General features: G+C 44.2%; 1 protein-coding gene across 1 annotated transcript in view; it reads right to left on the minus strand.

The window, feature by feature from the left end:
• Positions 1 to 2,464: 2,464 nt before the first annotated feature.
• The window catches only part of LOC308170339 (PDZ domain-containing RING finger protein 4), a gene marked incomplete at both ends in the record, with an annotated part of 42,107 nt that continues 24,599 nt past the window's right edge, over positions 2,465 to 19,972 (minus strand). The window contains 7 exons of the mRNA XM_080545111.1: positions 2,465 to 3,967; positions 4,802 to 4,936; positions 5,675 to 5,776; positions 7,947 to 8,009; positions 10,849 to 10,947; positions 16,226 to 16,328; positions 17,809 to 18,065. Of these exons, the coding sequence (XP_080401237.1) occupies positions 2,465 to 3,967; positions 4,802 to 4,936; positions 5,675 to 5,776; positions 7,947 to 8,009; positions 10,849 to 10,947; positions 16,226 to 16,328; positions 17,809 to 18,065 (2,262 nt within the window). The remainder of the gene's footprint in view (positions 3,968 to 4,801; positions 4,937 to 5,674; positions 5,777 to 7,946; positions 8,010 to 10,848; positions 10,948 to 16,225; positions 16,329 to 17,808; positions 18,066 to 19,972) is intronic.

A 19,972-nucleotide genomic window follows, 5' to 3' on the forward strand; every position in this document is an offset into this window, starting at 1 on the left:
ATATAAGGCCATGTTTATGCATTGTAATATAAAGTACACCCCATAGAAAACCAGTGCTTCCTTATTGGTAAACTGCTGATGATTCTTGACCAACATCCCTGTACTAGTGACTAGTGTTGATGGATTAACAGGAGAACATGAATAGTCAAGTTAATGATAGTGGACAGAGAAGTGAGAGTGGAGACACATATGCCCATGAGTAAACGAGACCACATTCCTCTCTAGGCAACTTCAGGGGTGAATCATCATGTATTATACCAATATTGTATATGGTTGATGGCTCAATAGTGTCTTGAAATTAACTGAAAACCCACAAGCATAAAGCAAGTCTTGAGGCAGTATCCGTGACATTCCAATTTCAACTATAGACTGTTCATATCTAAAGACAATATGGAGGCCTGAGTATAATCTCAGTAGCTCTCTTATGCTTATGACAAGCCTATAGAAATGATTTAGTGGTTGGTACATTTTAATGAACTGAGAGCCGTCCATGTGGAAGGGGATTTTTAATTGAAATCTCGTTCTGTTTAATAGTTAACATGTTCATTTGATACAAAAGGAGAGATATATTTCTAGGAAGAAATTTGAGGTGTAAAAGTGTCCTATGCGCAAGACACAAGTTTTTGGTCTCTCGAAAATAACTTTCTGTGTTTACAACTTCATGCTTTTCAAATCTCTCTTTTTCTACAGTTGCATCTTTCCTACTTTCTTCACATCATCTGTTTCACCTGTTTTCATTAACCGAGAGAAATCAGGAATTTAAGGCTTTCCTGCTGAGCACTATGACTGTGGCTTATATGGTGTGGAAAGACATTTCACACAATATTGTGTTCCAAGCACGGTAGTGTGTGGTAGAAATAAAAATTGGACTGAGCAATACATTCAACACATCGCTCCATACATTTCTTAAAGAAAAAAACAATAATTTATTCTCATTTGTTTTTATCAATGATCACAATTACCACACATTTACTTGGCTACAAGTGTGCCAACTACATATTACTTGAAATAAGAGCATTGACATTGACTGGAAACAAATACAGGAATTGGTTTGTAAGTTAAAATGTACAATATTTCACTGAAAATGAGGCATCTGAAGCGAGTATGTGCTGTACAGTTAACCAGACTGGAATGTATGCATTTATATGGCAACCTGAGTTTCACGATTGTGAAATGTACTGCCAAGTTCTGTATCCTGCTCATTAGCAATCATCTACTCCCTGGGTACTGAAAGTGTGGTAGTAGTGATGGAAAATAGCATTATCTATAATTGGTAAAACTACTAGGCATTGCATTTGAAATGTAAACTTATTTATTTAATCAAAAATGAAGCCTTAAACCCATGTTTCTATTTAACAGTCCTAGAACCAGTGAACTAGACAGTACATAACTCATTTATGAGACTGGGTTGCTTCAACAAATTGAATTTACTTTGAAACTGTTAAGGCGTAATGTTGAGTAACATTGTACATTGAATACATATTGTATGAAAAGTAAGACATAATGTAAACAGAAATATGCAAAAAGCTATGAAAAGAGCCTGTTGGTGCAGGGTGCACTGTATGGTTGGAAGAACTCCCTCTAGTTACTGGTGCATTGAAGCAATGCAAGAATATACGCTGTAAAATATCACAGTTTGTTATGATTTAGAAACTATAGAGGTCCTTGGATTGAAACCGTTAAACAGCTGGATTAAGGAATCTTAAAATGCACTCAAATAGCTTTGTTTTTGAAATTGGCGATACATTCTTGGCAGTTATATTTGTCACAAAAACAAGTTGAGATATACTGTAATTGCAGGTAGCTTTGACTTGGATACATTCCATACTGTTGTCTATCTAAACATTGGTCCCCGACTGTTGGGCCATGTTAGACTGGTATGCGTTCAATCAAGGGTATCCCATCTTGAATAGAGAGCCACATTTATTATCCATCTTGTTTCAACATGACTGTTTTAGTAACAAATTCCTTTATGGTAAACGTATCAGTAGGAATTATATGAATGACAGAATGTCTCATGTGAAAGTAATGGATATAACCAGTGGTAGTACTCTCAAATCTAGACCTGCAAGGAGTACTTTTAGATTTAACACATTTCTGTACATTCAGATGAATACACATCCCTCTCTATAGGGGTATAAATATACAATTGTATTGACCTATATGGGTTTGTAATCATTGCATAACAGAACAGAATTATGAAAATAACTCGGAATACCATTTACAGGGTGAACGCAGAAAAATAATTGCTCAGTTATTTCATAAAAAAGTATTTGAGTGACATGAAAAATGATGAAAAACAACAACAAAAACAAATGCCATGAAAACCATTGGTCAACTTTACAAAATGCTCTTTTCGGGTTACAAAGTGTGAAAAATATTCCTAGTGTCCTCATAAAAACGCCACATTGAACGAGGCAAGTATATTATACCACATGGGGTAGATTGTGTGTGTTGTTTTGTTTTATACAGTAGTGACTGATAGAAAGGCGTTGTGGACTTTGGCTCCCTCGGTAGCCTTCGCTCCGTGAGTCATCAGCTCCTGGATGGTCATCCAGTTGTCCAGGATCTTCTTGTTGCGTTTCTTCAGCATCTTCTTGTGGCTTAGCTCGATGATGCTGACCTCCTTACGTCCCTCGCTGCTGCTCTGGGGGCTCTCCTTCAGGCTCTCCAGCCGGCTACGCTGCATAAACTCCCTCCTCCTCCTCTGCTCCTTGGCCCTCACCAGGTGCTGTTTCCGCTCCTCCTTGCTCCAGTAACGGCCCATCTTCATTTCGCTCATGGCGTCGTCGTCCGTGGTCATGCCGCCGCTGCGCTCCTCCTTGATCTTGAGGGCGCGCTCGCGCAGGATCTTGTCGCGTATGGGACGCTTGGTGATGTAGCGGGTGCCGTCGCTGCGGATCTTCACCTTCCACTCCATCTTGGGCTCGTTAGCAGGTCTCTGAGGCTCCTTGCAGATGCTAAGCAGGCTAAGCTGGCTCTGGGCATAATCCACGGCCGAGCGCTGCTGGACCAGCTGCATGTAGCTCTGGTAGTGGCGGGCATGGGCCGGGATGTCTGCCTGCCTGTGCTGGGAGCTGTGGGACGGGGACAGGTAGGGGATCTGGGAGGCCCGCGGAGTCTTCTCCTTGTCAGTCTTTCTCTCGTCCGCCAGGGCCGTCTGGTCCGACTCTGAGGGGTTGCTGTGGTCGGGGCTGCTACCCTGCTTCCCTGGGACGAGGACCCTGCGCGTGGGGCTCGGGCTGAGGGAGTGGCTCATGGCCAGGCTGCTACGGAGGTTCCTCTGGTTGGTGATGCTGACCATCCTTCTCTGGAGCGAATGCTCCGGGGAGCGGTCCATGGCCAGCGGTGTGCTGCGCGAGCTCTCCGCCGTGTTGTAGGCGCTGGAGCTGTCCTTGTCCGACTTCTCCGGACGCTCGTTGATGTCGGCCAGCTTGCCCCTGAGTGTGTCGCCACCGCTGTGGAGGCTCTGGTCCTTAGTGGGCGCGGGGCAGCCGGGGGTCGTCGGCCCTTGGCCCTTACGGAGCTTGTGGGCCTGCATGATGTTCTGGCACTCCAGCTCGATGCTGCGCAGCTCGTCGTTGAGCATGCGGAGCTCGCGCTGCACGCCCGCCGGCTCTGCCAGGCTGCACTCGATGGTGCTGCGTCGGCTGTAGAACAAGTCGTACTCCCCGCTGTTACGGATCTGACATTTCAGCTCCAGGAGCTGCTGGAATCGGTCACCCTCCACTTCCTGCTCCTCTTCCTCCTCCTCTTCTTCAGGGTGTGTGTTCCCCATGTGGTGTGTGTCCAGATCGGTATCCCGTCTGTCTCTCAGGCACTGGGACAGTCTCCTCTGGATGTGGGCCAGGACCTCGTGTTCGGAGCCCTCGTCCCCGTTCCTAAATCCCACCCCACTGTCCTTGTCCTGAGTAAGAGTGGAACAGGTGGCGGTTTCTGCGTTCAGCTTGTCCTCTTCTCCGTCGGGCTGAAATTGAAAGAAAGACAATCAGTATTGAAATGAATCCAAATATCACATAATTAAGGCAATAGCTAAACAGCATTCTTATGCAACGTCGTACTTTACTGCCCGGCTGTCTCTAGTCCAGTGATGATGATATTCATAACCAGATGAGAGTTTCTAAAGTGCACATCCACTATGTTGATGCTTGGGATTTTCTCTTGGGATTTGCTCCATTCTCAGTACATGCTCTATAGTACAACTTTGCTACTTTGGGAATTGCTCCCTCTTCACCACGCTTTGCAGTCTTTGAACTTTGAACAAAACACTACATTTAAATGATGATTACCATATTCATTGTTCATATTTCATATTCATACTTCAAAGGGCATTAGACATTTCACAGGGTTTGGGAAGAACCTCAATACATATTTTGGTATAATAAACCACTCCATTGAGAAACACTGTTTATTAGAGAAATGCTGTTTGAAATAATCAGTACTGGCTCAAATACACTCATTTCATCGTACATCAACATGACAACATGGTGTACTGAAGCTTATACCTCTGAGGTAGAGTATACATGTTTTGTTTTTTTTAAAGTTATTTTTTCTGAGTGGGGCAGCCCCACTCATATTTTTTTCTTTTTATTGACAGATACAGTAGGGATTTAGACAGGAAGGATGGGTGAGAGAGAGAGGAGGGATGACATGAAGGACATGAATCGAACCGGCCGGAATCGAACCGGGGACCCTGCGGTTACATGGTCAACGCTTAACCAAGCGCCCTAGAGTATACATGTTGTATGGAGAAAGTAGAGTGTAAAATGTATGGTCTGTGTCTATGGTGGGGTAGTCTTACATGGTCCTGCCACTGTTCCTCCTGTTCCTGTAGGGCAGCCAGCTCCATCTCTTCTCTCTGCTGCTCCTCCAGCATCTCCATTTTCAGCTGTTCCAGAAACTCACTGTGCTCATCATCCAACCAGGCCTCCTCCAGCTAGGACAGAGGGGGGGGAGAGGGAGGATTACTGAAAGAATTGTGAAGCCTTTTACACCGTCAAGCCAACTGTATGAGACGAATCACACATTTCTTATTTTAATGTTACAAAAGACAAGGAGCTATGAGGGATTCAAAGTTCACATCCAGACCGGACACATACAAACCAATACATTTCAATGAACAAAGGATCTTGACCTTTGACCTTGCCCCTCAGTCTCATTCATCACTTCTTTGTCTGCTTGCCTCAAACAAAATGGGTCCATATCTGAGGCCTTACGATTTACTATGAAATACCTATTTAATTACCAATGGGAAAGTCTATTATTGCTCCTGGCTCGTATCATACTCAGTGAATCGTCCCCCCGCTACTATTCACAATGGCTTTGGGCCTGAACTCACTCCATATTAGCATGCCATTAGTTTTTATGGCTTACCGTTGGAAGTCAATTACACCGCCGAACATTAAAATAAAACATGATGAGGTGTCTCTGTGCAGGCCAACACTGGGGGGTGGGGGAATGGGGATGTCATGTCATAGCATGGTAATGTTTACTCTGAGGAACGCACAGCAAGTGGTAGAGACTTACGGTTGTCATTTGGGACACATTTTTCTTACTAATCCAAAAGCCCTTTAGTGCTGAATATTATCGACGTCCCGGAAAAAAAGGTATGGTTACAGGAATGTGTGTTTATGATAGTGGTCATTTCATACTACATCACTGGTGGTGACCTCACCTGTATCTCAGGTCTGGCGACCAGCAGCACAATGTTCCTGCAGTCTTCACTGGAAAGCACAGCTACCGCCTCCTCTCTGTCCTGTACATCCTGACCATTTATCTGCGGACAGTAAAAACAGAACCCTTACATACATACTATTACACGCACGAGCACACTCACAGGGGTAGAGAGACAAATAAACACCTACAGCAGAACTGGGCAACATAATGGCCTGACATAATACTTTTATCCGGCCCGTCATCACTTCCAACTGCTGAAAATAAATATTATTTCTTCAAACTCACAGAAACAGTGTTTACAACTTTAAATTGTTTATTTTTAGAAATTAATTATCCCCTACATAATCACCAATTGGGAATTTGTACATAAACATCTCACAGGGGTTAATTTGACAGTGGTAATTGTTGCTAAATGGATATCTGCATCAGAGCGGCATGTGAAATATCTGGAAAGAGACACGGCTAGCAAACGATGTGATTAATTTGTCAAAGGTAGACTGAATGCAGGATGTTTGAAGAGTAATGGACTTATTACCGTATATATAAATATCTCTCTCTTAGCTTATCTCAGCTCAAGTTCAACTTGAACCGTCACTTTGAGAGCACCAGAACTAGCAGGAGTTTGTTAGCTGGCTGGCTAGCCCGATGCTTACATGAGCCTGAAGGTAGAGTCTGAAGGTCTTGGAGTTGGATACATTGTAGGTCTAATAGTAATCTCGTTTGACCTAGCTAGTGAGACTATAAAGACTACTAATGTTTGGCCTGAATAAGTAATAAATGTTTTGTTGTGTATTTGGATACACTGCAGGTTTAATTGTGATTAATTGTAGGCTAAGTGTGTGTCCTGAAAAGTATGGTGGAGAAGTGCTGCCAATCCCAATTTTTGTTTTGATGCTGCATTTACGAGACCATCACATTAATACCGGATCACTTCATAATGTTCTCGTATTAACGTTATAATTATCTCATAAAAACAATGAGAGAGAGAGAGAGAGAGAGAGAAAACACTGTACAACCATAAAAGGAGAGAGTGAGTCTCTGTATTCCGTCCTGCGGTACATGTAAGTGTCCACTCTCAGTTGTGTATTTCATCGGAGGCAGCACCGTGCATTGATTATGGACGGGACAGTGGCCATGGGGCCGGCGGAAACTGTTGCTGTTCATGAAAGCATCCGGCAACATTCATACGTCTAGCCACACAATTAACTGGGCTCTGACAGGGGGCGTCCATCTTTTTGTGGCCAGAGTAATGGGCCTGTCAGCGCGGGATAATAGTGCCTGGGTGCAGGCCTGCTTCACCAACCCCCCCCCCCCGCCCCAAACCCTCCCTCCCTGCTCAAATCAGTCACACAACACACGTGCCAGCACACAATTAGAGAGCGAGCTGCTCTGCACATTATCTCTCACCAAACACTGCTTACGCTTCCTCACTCTCTCTAATCACTGCATTGTACACTCGCCCATCTCTCTCTCTCTCTCTCTCTGCACTCTACCCTCCACATACTGGAGGCTACTGCTTTTCACTGAACTTATCAACATCTATTCATACGGTTCTAATAATCCCTCTATTATGTTTATAGAACCCACTCTGAAACATATAGTACACTCTAAAATATTTCCCTCTCTTCTGCCGCACACTGTTTCTACCTCTTGCCTCAACCTCCAAAAACATTATTCTCCTATGTCTCCTATGACCCCTAACTCTATCAATTGCATCCTCCAACATCACCTCTCCCATATAGAACCTGCACCCTAAGATTAGAATGAGAAGCTGTACAGTAATCGCCCATTCAGTCCCACTGATTCTGCTGTTTGGAGCTCCAACCTACTAGCAATCTCTCCTCGGGGGGCGATACGAGCCCCCAGGGCCCCCCGGCCCAAGGATGTTTCTGTGGGTTAATAACACTCACACTCAGAGCCTCTCAGTCCGCCCAGAGGGGGGAGAGATCCGGAGCACGGTGCATCCCTAAACTAGGGCTCTTAAAAAGCATCGTCGGTGCTGACTCGGTAACTAAAACAGCCAGGGGGACATTTCTTCCCCGCTAACCGTCACAGAGGGGGTGAGTTCCTCGTTTAATGTGCTGTCATTAAAAATGAATGGGCTCTCGTGCTGGGAGACAATGGGAGAGCTGGTGAAATAAAAAGGTTTTTATGTCACGTCGGATGAAGGAGAAGGGAAAGGATAGGGGGCACAGAGACAGAGACTACTACTACTACTACTACTACTACTACTACTACTACTACTGCTACTGCTACTACGAGTACTGTACCTGTAAAATGCGGTCTCCTTCTCTGATGCGACCATCCCTGGCAGCGATACTGTTTGGACCAACCTGTATGGGGGGGGGATTGTTTGTTTCAGTGTTTGGAACACAAAGCCTTTACATGTCTCCACAGTGGATACCCTCAATAATAACACAAATTCTCTTTTGCAACAAGGTTGAACAGGTTGAACCTGCGCTGCCAGAGGAAAACCTTATCTGTCAGGATGTGTTATTGCAGCTGCCATGGGCAGGTATCAAGGCCACTCTAACCTGCGCTAGCAGGCTAAACACGCGCAACAAACCTGTCAGTGCGTGTGCCTGGGGAAAGTATTATAAAGCATCACAATCAGAGGCCAATCCCGTCTTTATCTTTTAATTTCCCCGTTGGACTAAGCTGCATCCCCCCATTCCTTTGACGGAACAGACTTTGGGATATATGCTACATATGCTACACGCCTGTATCCATGCTTTTCTGTTGCTCCACGGTGAGTAATGACACTGAGCGAGGGGGCAGGCCACTCTTTCAACGGCCAATCAATTGCTGTCCGGGGCCATTTGTTTCACTCTATCCAATCAGAGGTGGATCTCTGGAGATGGCTGGTCGCCTGAGTGTTCCGTCTTCATGATAGTCCAGTCCTTCACAAAGGCCCAGTCAGTAAGCTGAGTTTGACACAGCTAGTCACAACAACACCAGGGCCTATCCAGGACCTTTACTCACAGTAGGCTGAATACAGTAGCAAAGCTTGCATAATAATGAGACTAGAGAAATTCAGCCATTAGAATATATCTCTATAACGGGATACATCTATAGTATCTGGATAGTGTTGCAAAGAGAATGGTGTGCTTTCATCAGGGAGTTCAACCACCTTATTGATTGAACAGAAATAGCCTGTCTTGTTTTGTTTTATAAAGACTGTGATGACAAACACTGTGGTATACCAGGTACTTTACATTAGTAGCCTACCTATGTGAGATCAGGGTTTAAAGAACATAACTTGACTGGAGTGACATTCAGTGAGCACATCTGAATGCAGCATGGTCAACTTGGCTTTATTTTTGATAGTGAATACTTGAGGAAGTAGCAAGGAAGCATAGACTCAAACCATCTATATTCCGCTCGCGTTCAGCCGCGAATACCTTGCGGGTCTGAAAAGACTTCAAAAGAGAGGGAGAGCAAGTTGGGCAGAGAAGAGGACGGCTTTGTACGTGCTGCCAACAAGTGGGAGAGAAAAAAACCTTGACTGTGGGCACAAATATTGTATATTTAATATGTCAGTTATATTTGAAGAACAAGGAGAGAAAACCAGGGACACTTATTCACTGTTTTGTTTTCATGATATTGCTTTGAAGAAAATGATTCGTGCAGAACGATTTGTGATGTGCAGAACGACTGATATACGGTACTGTAGTAAGCCTATCTTTAGTCAACGTTATCATATTCATGAACAGAATCTCTGATATTTCATTTCATTTCAATCACTTATGTGGTTCAATCTTGAACATTCTGTTAAACCCCCAAAAGAGCAAATGATTTGCTTCCCACACATTAATATCACTGTTACCTCTGAATAAGAAGACACAGGAATCATATCAAATGAATCATATCAAATGCAAAAACTAATTAAGAATGGAATTCTAGCATTAAAATGTATTTCCATAGGTATTGCTGTTCATAGTTATTGTAGTCAATTCTGTTCCCCTATTTTACATAAAATAAACATGAAACCTCAAAGAACGGATACACACACCAACCGGAATACATATTTGATGACGATCATGTACATTTAATTCCAACAACGAGACCCTTTGTAGTTGGGAAGATACAGTATCTTGGGGGGGAGGGTATCAAAGGAAAGTCTCTTCTTAACACAAGTAAGGATGAAGACTTGGAGAGACTGTCAAAGCCATGGTTCCCTTGCTGTTGTTCTAGCCACTGACTCTCTGGCTCTTGTCTGGCTGTTGTTCTAGCCACTGACTCTCTGGGCCCTATTATGCACTTCATAAGTCTTAAGTAATAAGACGAGGCGGTAGATCTAAACTTAAGACGTGGAGGCGTGGTCAAGGCCACTTTGCTATTATGCGTGCGGCCTAAGACCCGGCGCTAAGCCCAGAAATTAGTCATGGGTGTGTTTTGGGCGTCTTCTCAATCAACCCAATCAGCGTGCCAGGTGCCATTCCCTTTAAGAACCGGCTGCGTTAAGTCATAAGCGCTATGCTATTATGCAGTTCATAGGCGCTAGACTTCATGCACGTTTTGAAACACGAGCGCGCCTTAAGAAGTCGGTCGGCGCGCATGCGCAAACCGCGGAGGCGCGCTCGTGTTTCAAAACGTGCATGAAGTCTAGCGCCTAAGAACTTTTCAAACCACTTCTTAGCGCTAGGCGCAAAGTCAGATCGCATAATAGCAGGGGCGCCTAGCGCACTTCATTAACATATGAACACTCCCACAATGAGTAATATATGCACAGGAGTCTTACGTCTTATGTGTGGGCGCCTAGCGACACCTGCATAATAGCAGTAGCGCGTATGAAGCGCATAATAAGGGTGGCGGTAGGTCTTAACCTGGCGGTGCGTCTTAATTAAGACTTAAGACGGCAAGTTAAGAAGTGCATAATAGGGCCCTCTGGCTCTTGTCTGGCTGTTGTTCTAGCCACTGACTCTCTGTCTGTTGTTCTAGCCACTGACTCCCTGTCTCTTGTCTGGCTGTTGTTCTAGCCACTGACTCTCTGGCTCTTGTCTGTCTGTTGTTTTAGCCACTGACTCTCTGGCTGTTGTCTGGCTGTTGTTCTAGCCACTGACTCTGGCTCTTGTCTGGCTGTTGTTCTAGCCACTGACTCTGGCTCTTCTCTGGCTGTTGTTCTAGCCACTGACTCCCTGGCTGCTCTCATCCCCAGTGTTGTCGTCTCACCTCGCTGACGTAGATGGCCATGTCCTCCTCCTCGTCCGTCCGGTAGCACAGCGTCAGACCCAGCTTCTCCTGGCTGTTGAGTCGACACAGCTCCACCTCCTACAGAACCAGGGCAGAGAACATACCGGTCAACCAACCAGACATGGACAAGAACCTTCGTTTTTTGGTGCAACAGAGTGCACTGTGGGAAACTAATAACTGTGGGATAATACTTGTTTTCAAGCAGCATATTGACTTTGGATGGTGAGAGCTCGTCTTAGCTGTTGGGTTTGTGTGTTTGATGATGAAAGTTGCGGCTTGATCAGAGGTGGTAAACCACACCACTACTAGTGTGCCCTTGAGTAAGGCACTTAGCCCTGTTACTCCAGGGGGAATGTCCCTGTAATTCGTAATTGTAAGTCGCTTTGGATTAAAAGCGTCTGCTAAATGGCAAAATTATTATTTAAATTAATTAATTAGGTGTTTTAAAAAATGTCAGAAAAACCTCAAGTGAGTTTTTTGGTGAGCAGTTGCCTTATATTGAAATATTAATTTGTAAATAAAACTATCATTATGCTAATATTCACCAATACATTCAGAATTGTACTCAAGTAATCACCCATCTCCCTATGGGTGTGGCAGACAAATGACTTTCAAATATGTTGCTTTTAAAATTTCCCATGAGCATGTTAATATACCCTCATGTCCGATATGAACTGTATGTATTTTTTTGCATGATTCATTCACTGTATGTGAAATTAGATAAATTAACCACAGCCACAGCTCAAAATGATGTCCTTGGTGTGACTGAAAATTGGTGCTATATCAGTACTATGATACATATCATATTAAACCAATACAATGGGACCCCATATACCACACTGTTTTTGATTACCATTATTTTCAGATGATGTTAATGTTCAGTGGTTTCCATAACTGCAGGACATTGATAGCGGGATGGAAATGACAGCTTCACCTCCGCATGTCACAGGTACAGTCACAGACAACACAGAGGTGTAGGAAAACAACAAAGAGCCGAGCCTGGTGTCCCAATGCTAGAAAATGTCAGGGGGGTTGCTGAAGGGAATCAAGTGTGAAATGGCCTCTCCTACAAGGCCTTCCTTAGAAAGGTAACACATCACAAAGTCCTCTCAGTGGAGGAAGAGAGCGGAGGCCTGGGGGGGTGGGAGGTGGAGGTGGGGTACACAAGGGGGCTCCGAGGGGTCCAGGAGAGAGAAACAGATAGATTAATTTCCTCCCTGACATCTGTGGGGTTGGCTGGTTACACGTGTCAGCCATGTCAGTGCTTTGGGAGGGAGGGAGGAGGGAGGGAATCACAGACCATGGGAGGGGGGAGCAAATATAGCTGCCACAGACAGCCACCTGGTGCCTCTCCGTCCCGGGCAATACTGTATATGCTGCCCCCCTCTCCCCCAGGCTCCCCCCATCCACCCTTAAACTCCCTCTTTCCCCTCCACCTCCCCGACACTGATGGACCATCAAAGAGCCCCCTGGTCTGAAGACCCGCTGCTGCACTAATTGCGCTCTAGCATAGTAGGACAGACACTAAAAGAAAGAGAGAAGGAGCCGTCCAGGAAACTATATTGTCAGGGCTCTCTGGTCTCATCTCTTTTGACACATTCTCACCTGACAGGAACCCCAGATCTTTAATTGACTGTCGGAAACGATGACAACTTCAAATCCCGTCACTGATACGGAGGAGGATATGAAAGGGATAGGGACGGAAAGCTTTAGAGCTGAAGAGTTGAACAAAGCAAAATGAAATATCAAACCCAGTGATATTATATTATTGCTAATTTATCACTGTCATCATGGTCCTAAAGATAAGTATGGTACTAAAAAATGTTGATGGACTGATGCAATAATCGAGTCATGGAGGTAATAGCGATGATGCACAGTGACAATTATATTCACAGAGCACGGCGATCTTAGATCTGAATATGCAATCGAAAGAGTTTTCAGTACGTATACGGAGACCTATGGAAATGTCTTGAGGAGATCCAGCTAAAAATAAACCGCACAAATTAACAACCGATACCAAAGGCAAGTGAAACTGTGAGAAACTCTAGCATCATCATCCACAACACGTCGGAACACCAGCCTCAAGTTACTGTCTAATTAATGACTAGAAGTGGTAGAGCGGTAACGAAGAGAAAACAGATTAGCTGTGATTAGAACACGTTGGATGAAACGTCGGTGTGTGTGTAGGGTAGGTAGGAACATATCTGGTGGCCCTGTTTGGCGCACACGCAAACACAAACGCACACACGCAATGTGTACAAGCACACAAAACACACAGACACACACAGGCTGGTGTAAATCCTCGATAAGGGAGCGCCGTCTCCTGATCCATCACACACGATCGGTGGTCTCCCTCTCTCCTATGGAATGTTGCCTCTTCCCCTCTGCTTTTTCCATTTTCCGGGTGAGCTCTCAGCCTCTCAGGCGGGAGATTGCAGTGTGGCACGGGGACGGGGGCCTGGCAGTAAATTAATGACTGCGATGGCGTGATTAGGGAGAGGATTGCCGCCCACCGTCAGAGCACATTGGATACTGTCATAATAATCGCGCCTTTGATTACCAGTAATTGAAAAAGCAGTCACAAAATGTGTGGATGGCTGCCACTTGGGAGGACGAGAAGGAAGAGCTAATCTTCTCTATCGGTGAGCTGCTGCAAACATTTCGCTAGCTAACTGTTGGTGGGAATATATAACACTCTTTGAAAAAAAGAGATTCTACCTAGAACCAAAGGGTTCTTCACTTCACAGCCAAATAACATGTTTTTCGAAGAGTGTACAGGTTGTACAGATCTGAAGGTTGGGGGTTCAATCGCTGGCCGAGTCGAATCAAAGACATAAAAAAGGGGACTCAATGCCTCTATGCTTGGCACTCAGCACTAAATAGATGGATTGCGGGTAAGGCACCCCCATCTACCCTTACCCCCCCCCCCTCCTCCCCCTCCTCCTCCCTCCTCTGTCCCCATGGACAGACTAGCGTCCTGTCCAGGGGGTGTAGTTGTACATCAAGCTGCCTCTTGCTACAGAAACAGGAGCTCCCTCCCCTACATCTACTGGTAGAATAATGACATTACCTATCTTTACCAGATTGAGATCAATTAATTAATATCATCGACTAATATTTACAAGAGTCTTCTACAATGAGCCTTTTGATGGAATCTTTCCCCATCTTGGTCAATTCTCAATCAGATTTAGAGGCGCAAAGTTATGGAATGGCTTTTCTCATCTAGCAAGAAACAGTTCCTCTATAAATTGTTTCAAAAGACTCTTAAGAGATAATTGTATTGCACACATTTACATACATACATCCACACACATACAACACATCTGCATTTATACCACATAATCACACATTCACATTTTCTTTTTTTACTATTGTTGGTATTGCTGTGGGATTCATATTTTGGCATTATTATTACTAGTTTGCCATCACTCTTATGTACTTATGTTATTTTTTAAAATGGAATGGTAAATGGACTGACTTATATAGCGCCTTATTCCAAAGCGCTTTACAATGGCCTCTCATTCACCCATTCACACACACATTCACACACCAATGGCGGCAAGCTGCCATGCAAGGCGCCGGCCTGCTCATTGGGAGCAATTTTGGGGTTCAGTGTCTTGCCCAAGGACACTTCGACATGTGACCAGCCGGGGCTCGAACCGCCGATCTGCCAACCTTGCCATCATTAGACGGCGGCTCTACCTCCTGCGGCTCTACCTCCTGCGCCACAGCATGTATGTTATGTGTGTGTTCTTTACAACACTCTTGGCGATCATTAGGTGGAGGCGCCACATAAGCCTTTTGGGTTTTCTTGCCTCCTCCTGCACTTTTTTTATTTATTGTGTTCTCTGTCAACTGTGTACCTTCTAAATGTGTGCGAAATAAAAACGAACAAACAAACAAATCTTTCTGCTTCACCAAACGCAGATCCCTGGGTTCTCTTGCCCTTCCTCTAAAGGAAATCATCAATGTTCTTGCTCATTAAAATGATCAATTAGATTGAGACATTTCCTCTGTGATGTAATGGCAGAATGCTCCCATAGTACTTTTTAATTAGGGTGAGGTTAAGAAATCTCTCACCGCACTGACAACAGCACTAGCCTCAATGTGAAAAAAGGCATTCAGCTCGTAACTACCTCGTTCTCAGAGGGTATTCTATTGACACACGGTAAGTGAAGGTGCGTTAGCATGGAATATACCTCTCCAAGCATGAAATACAAAGGGACGCAGGCTGCAAAGCACACACAATATAATAGGATTTGTTAATAGAAATGAGGCATAAAGAGGAGGCTTAATATATTACATGTGCTACCTTAATGCCATGCCCGGCGACACAAGTGGATGCGCAAATCTCTTTAGAGGAGAGGGAATAAGTCAAGCTCAGTGGGTGGGAGCATTTCAACAAATTCAAATGAAACAAAACAGGGAGAATGTAATCATCATACATCAGTCAAAGCCAGCACTGTTTGCCTGCTCCTCAATGACTTGGAAATAAAGAATATTAGTCCGGGAAGGTGCGAGCAGAGTGTGGGGTCTTTGGAACGAGACCGCCAAGTATTGAAACAGAGTCAGTTTATCATCCCTTGTCTCATCTGTGTCTACATCAGGGGAGATTGTGTGTTTGTGTGTGTGTGTGTCTGTGCGTGTGTGTGTGTGTGCCTGTGCATGTGTGTGTATGTGTGTGTGTGTGTGTGTGTGTGTGTGTGTGTGTGTGCCTGTGCGTGTGTGTGTGTGCCTGTGCGTGTGTGTGTGTGTGTGTGCGTGTGTGTGTGTGTCTAAGATCATCTGTCATGATAACCCGAGTGTCTGCCCCTGCACCTGTGTGTTAGTTCTGCACAAATGAAGATGGAAGGGGAGAAATGGTTTGACACATCGTATTAATGCAGGACGACCTGAGGCTTGTTTTGCTCTTCAACAGTTTTTCCTTCCACCTTTTTTATACCTTTCTACACCCCCTTTTAACCAGTGAAGGGTTGATTTACTTTATCTTTAAACATAATGTTCCTCATGTGTCATCAGTATTCTCTCATGATGACTTCATAGATTGTAAAGAACAATAGAATCACTATTGGCAGTGTTTATGAGGGTTTGGATGCAGTTTATGAGGGTTTCCTGTGATAGTGTGAGCCATCATCTGACACCTCCATTCCCCCAGGGACAGGTCTGTGTCAGAGTCAAAAAGACCTGGCCTGTTCCTCTGATGGGTAAAGACAATTTATAAGATATGAGTGTGGAGGAGTATAAGTGTGTGTGTGTGTGTGTGTGTGTGTGTGTGTGTGTGTGTGTGTGTGTGTGTGTGTGTGTGTGTGTGTGTGTGCGTGTGAACTGACGGGAGGTGAAAGTAATCAAGTCTTACCTCATACTCGAACTCCTCTGTCCTCTCTCCGTCAGCGGGGCGGGTGGAGAGGTAGTCTGTCCCCTCATAGTACTCCTGCTCCATTGTGTGGAGAGAGTGACAGCTTTTAGGAGAGAGAGAGAGAGAGAGAGAGAGAGAGAGAGAGAGAGAGGGAGAGAGAGCGAGAGAGAGTAAGAGTGAGTTTCTCACACATACTGTATATGTTGAATATTTAAGTGACATGATTTCCTTTCCTTTGTCTTTTCACCAAGACTTGTAGGAGGAGAAGAATAAAGGATCTGTCAAGAGGCTTTGAGTGTTGATGCTGCATGTGTAACACAAGCATTCCCTCTTATTAATCACTGACTTAAAACTTAATTAGTCTACTTTCTTTTTTACTCTGGTGTAAACTTCGGACCAGCCCATATGCATTCCGGCCTGTGTTTCATCTCCTTCATCTAACGAGTGAGTTCCTACAAATGTATGCTTTTCAATCTACCTACGAGCCCATTGTGTATATAAAAAAGTTATTCCGTCCCGAAAACAATCTTTTGGTGGCAAAATGCGTCTGGTAAATGTCCAAATGTTTTATTCTATGGTGCTGCAATATTGCCCATCATAACATCTTTGGCCGTGTGGGCGCAGAGAAGCCAATTACAAAGCTTTACGGCATCTGCTCAAAATGGGGGAAACAAACATTTGTTGTATCTATAAAATCGTCAGTATCTTGGCCTCAACACCTGATCACAGATGAAGAGGAGGATGTGTGTTTTATGGGACACATTGATTACATTTGGTTCCCCGCCTCGGGGCCGTAACTAGCCTGCGCACAAACGTTACACTGTGTTGCCTTGCTTTTTATTAGTCCATTTCGTTTAATCACCTTGTAAACCTTCCATGAAACCAAATGGATATGCCAAGCAGCACCAATTATTCCAAACAGGCCCTGCGGGTAGTTTAACTGAGTGATGGTGAAAGGATCCGATGATCAAAAGTGAACAAAAGTGTTGGGTATGGTCATGTGGTGTCAATGTACACCAATGGCACATAGTTGACACAAGTTGCCCACTTAACCTGGTTCGTTGACGTTTTACACAAACCATTATTTGTATTATTATTTGTATTTTCTTTAAGTTTTGTTCTCAGTATGACAATACAGATCTCCAAATGTTACTCCAACCTACATTGGATCTTTGAAATGAATTATCCATGGGATGGTGTTGAGTTCAAAAGAAAATATTTTTTCAGATTTGTGCTAAAAAGCTCCTGCATAACTAATGTTCAGTTCCCATGAGGATAATTCTTTATGCTATACTTTATGTTATTCACAGTTTGCTTTGATAAATAGAACATGAACAAAACCAAGGAAAATAAAAGAATGAACCTCTTTCTTTTGTTCTTTTCCAGGAAACCCCTGGTCGATACTTGAACATTTTAGATGATGTGTGCCTTAATTCTTCACCACACAATAAACACACGTCCCTGTGGTGTTACTAGCTTGGAGTCACGTTGTGATGTTGACTTTTGTGTGCCATGATAACCCATCCAGCTCAAGTGGGGTTCAGAACCCAATTTCCCAGACGTCTGGGTTAAGAACTCAGTACCTGTCAGACAGCAGGAAGGGGCAGATGTCAGGCACCGGAGGGGTAGTGGGGCGGAGCTTGGCCAGGGCCATGATGTGTTCGAAGGTGATGTCCGTCTGGGTGCACACGTCCACCACGTGGAGTTCCTGAGGGGAGCCATGGGTGCGGCCAGTGGTGGGGTTGCAGCGCAGGACTTGCACCACAATAGGGTCCTTGGCACTGCGGAAGGCCTCCACTGCCTCCTCATGGCTGGCCTTGGAGAGGTCCTTCCCATTCACCTGGATGAAGGAAGACAGGAAATCTATCAGACATACTGACCAGTAGGGGGCGCTTAGGTGGCGTAGCGGGTTAAGCGTCGACCATGTAGCTGCAGGGTCCCCGGTTCGATTCCGGCCGCGGACATATCCTGCATGTCATCCCTTCTCTCTCTTTCACCCATCCTTCCTGTCATATCTCTACTGTCTCTATCACAATAAAAAGAAAAATATGAGTGGGACTGCCCCACTCAGAAAAGAAAAAAGACATACTGAACAGTAGAGCAATGCGGCTATTCACCTTACAGCAGGGGTCCCCAAACTTTTTTCTGTGAGGGCCACATCATTTTTCCTTTCTGTGATGGGGGGCCTGGGTCGGTCTCTAACATAAAATAATATGGAACGGAGTGGAATGGAGGCGGTTGCGCAAAGCAATTGCGCGCAGGAGAGCACTGGTGGATGCAAACAAAGTCTAAACAGTTGAATTTGGATGGAATTTATACCTATAGTGATATGTCAATGAAATATAATCAGTTTTACAGTCTGATACTTGAGGGAGGACCCTCATCATACACGGGGGGACCCATGAAGCAGGGCTGTCTGGGGGTCCTTAAACGAGCATCAAACACTTAATTTATGTAAAGGAAAACACACTATTCAGGCACCAGATGACCATTCAAAATGTAATGTAATATAATGCAATATAATGCTCTCAGGCATTCTGTACTTTCAAATATGTATTCTCCTTGCAGTCAACATCAACTATCAGCTATTTCGCTAGCAAACACGAAAGCTAACTTATTTGCGAAACAGCGGCCCCGCCACCACGTCGGCGCAATGCCGCAATTGCAGTTAGAAATGTTGTTGTTCAAAGGGCCGGTCCAAGTGTGGGGGTGGGCCGTGTTCGGCCCGCGGGCCGTAGTTTGGGGACCCCTGCCTTACAGGATGCCATGGTCAATCTGGTATCATTTCCCCATAAGTAGTGTGGTATTATTACTGTATTGAGCATATTGCGGTATAATAAATACTGCACACTACTGGATTACTTGTACACCATTGGACTCATTTACTACCTTACTGTATTGTATTATATTGCATTTCATATCATCGTACTGTGCACAGCAGTTTTGCACTATTGAAGCCACTGAAAAATCCATCACTGCATGTATTTAATGGGTTACTTTTTTAGGTGGATTTTTATTATTGTGTTATAAAGAATTTGACTCTTGTGTACTTGTCCATTAAGATGTAATAAAAGCGATTCTGATTCTGATTCGGTATTGTTATGACCAACACCATTAAGTCACTGTGTAAATATGTGTATAAAAGGATTACTGTCCATTAGTTGTTTATGTATGCAATTTCAATAAGCAAATAAGAAAAGAAAAAAGTAAATCTACGAGCGAAAGGATGATGTCAGTGTTAATAGGCAAACAAGACTGCAGTGAGACCTCCCCCAGGCCTCTTTTCAGGGTGGCTATTGGCTAGGATCTGCAGTGAGACCTCCCCCAGGCCTCTATTCAGGGTGGCTATTGGCTAGGATCTGTGGGTTTAAGCAGGATATCAAGTATGACCTCAGATGACCACACTGTCTGAGTCACAGGAAATGTGTGATATTCATCATCATATTCCTGAGTGTAGTTCAGGCATTATGGTATTCAGACCATTGTAATATGACATAATAAATACACATATAAACCCATAAATAAATAAAAAATAGAGATTGCATCTCATTGATTCTTGACACACAATACCTTATTGACACCAAAACCTTATGCGTAGGAAATACAGATGACTTCATTCAACAGACTTTGTGCAAAGCCCTTGGTTCTACATCAAAGTATCACTCGTTCTCCATCTCTGTTTATCTTGTATTAGCTTGCAAAAGTACCCACGGGTATGAAATGCTGTGTGCTTTGTAATTATTCTGA

Source organism: Nansenia antarctica (genome assembly GCF_963989245.1).
Source record: "Nansenia antarctica genome assembly, chromosome: 14".
Lineage (NCBI taxonomy): Eukaryota > Metazoa > Chordata > Actinopteri > Argentiniformes > Microstomatidae > Nansenia > Nansenia antarctica.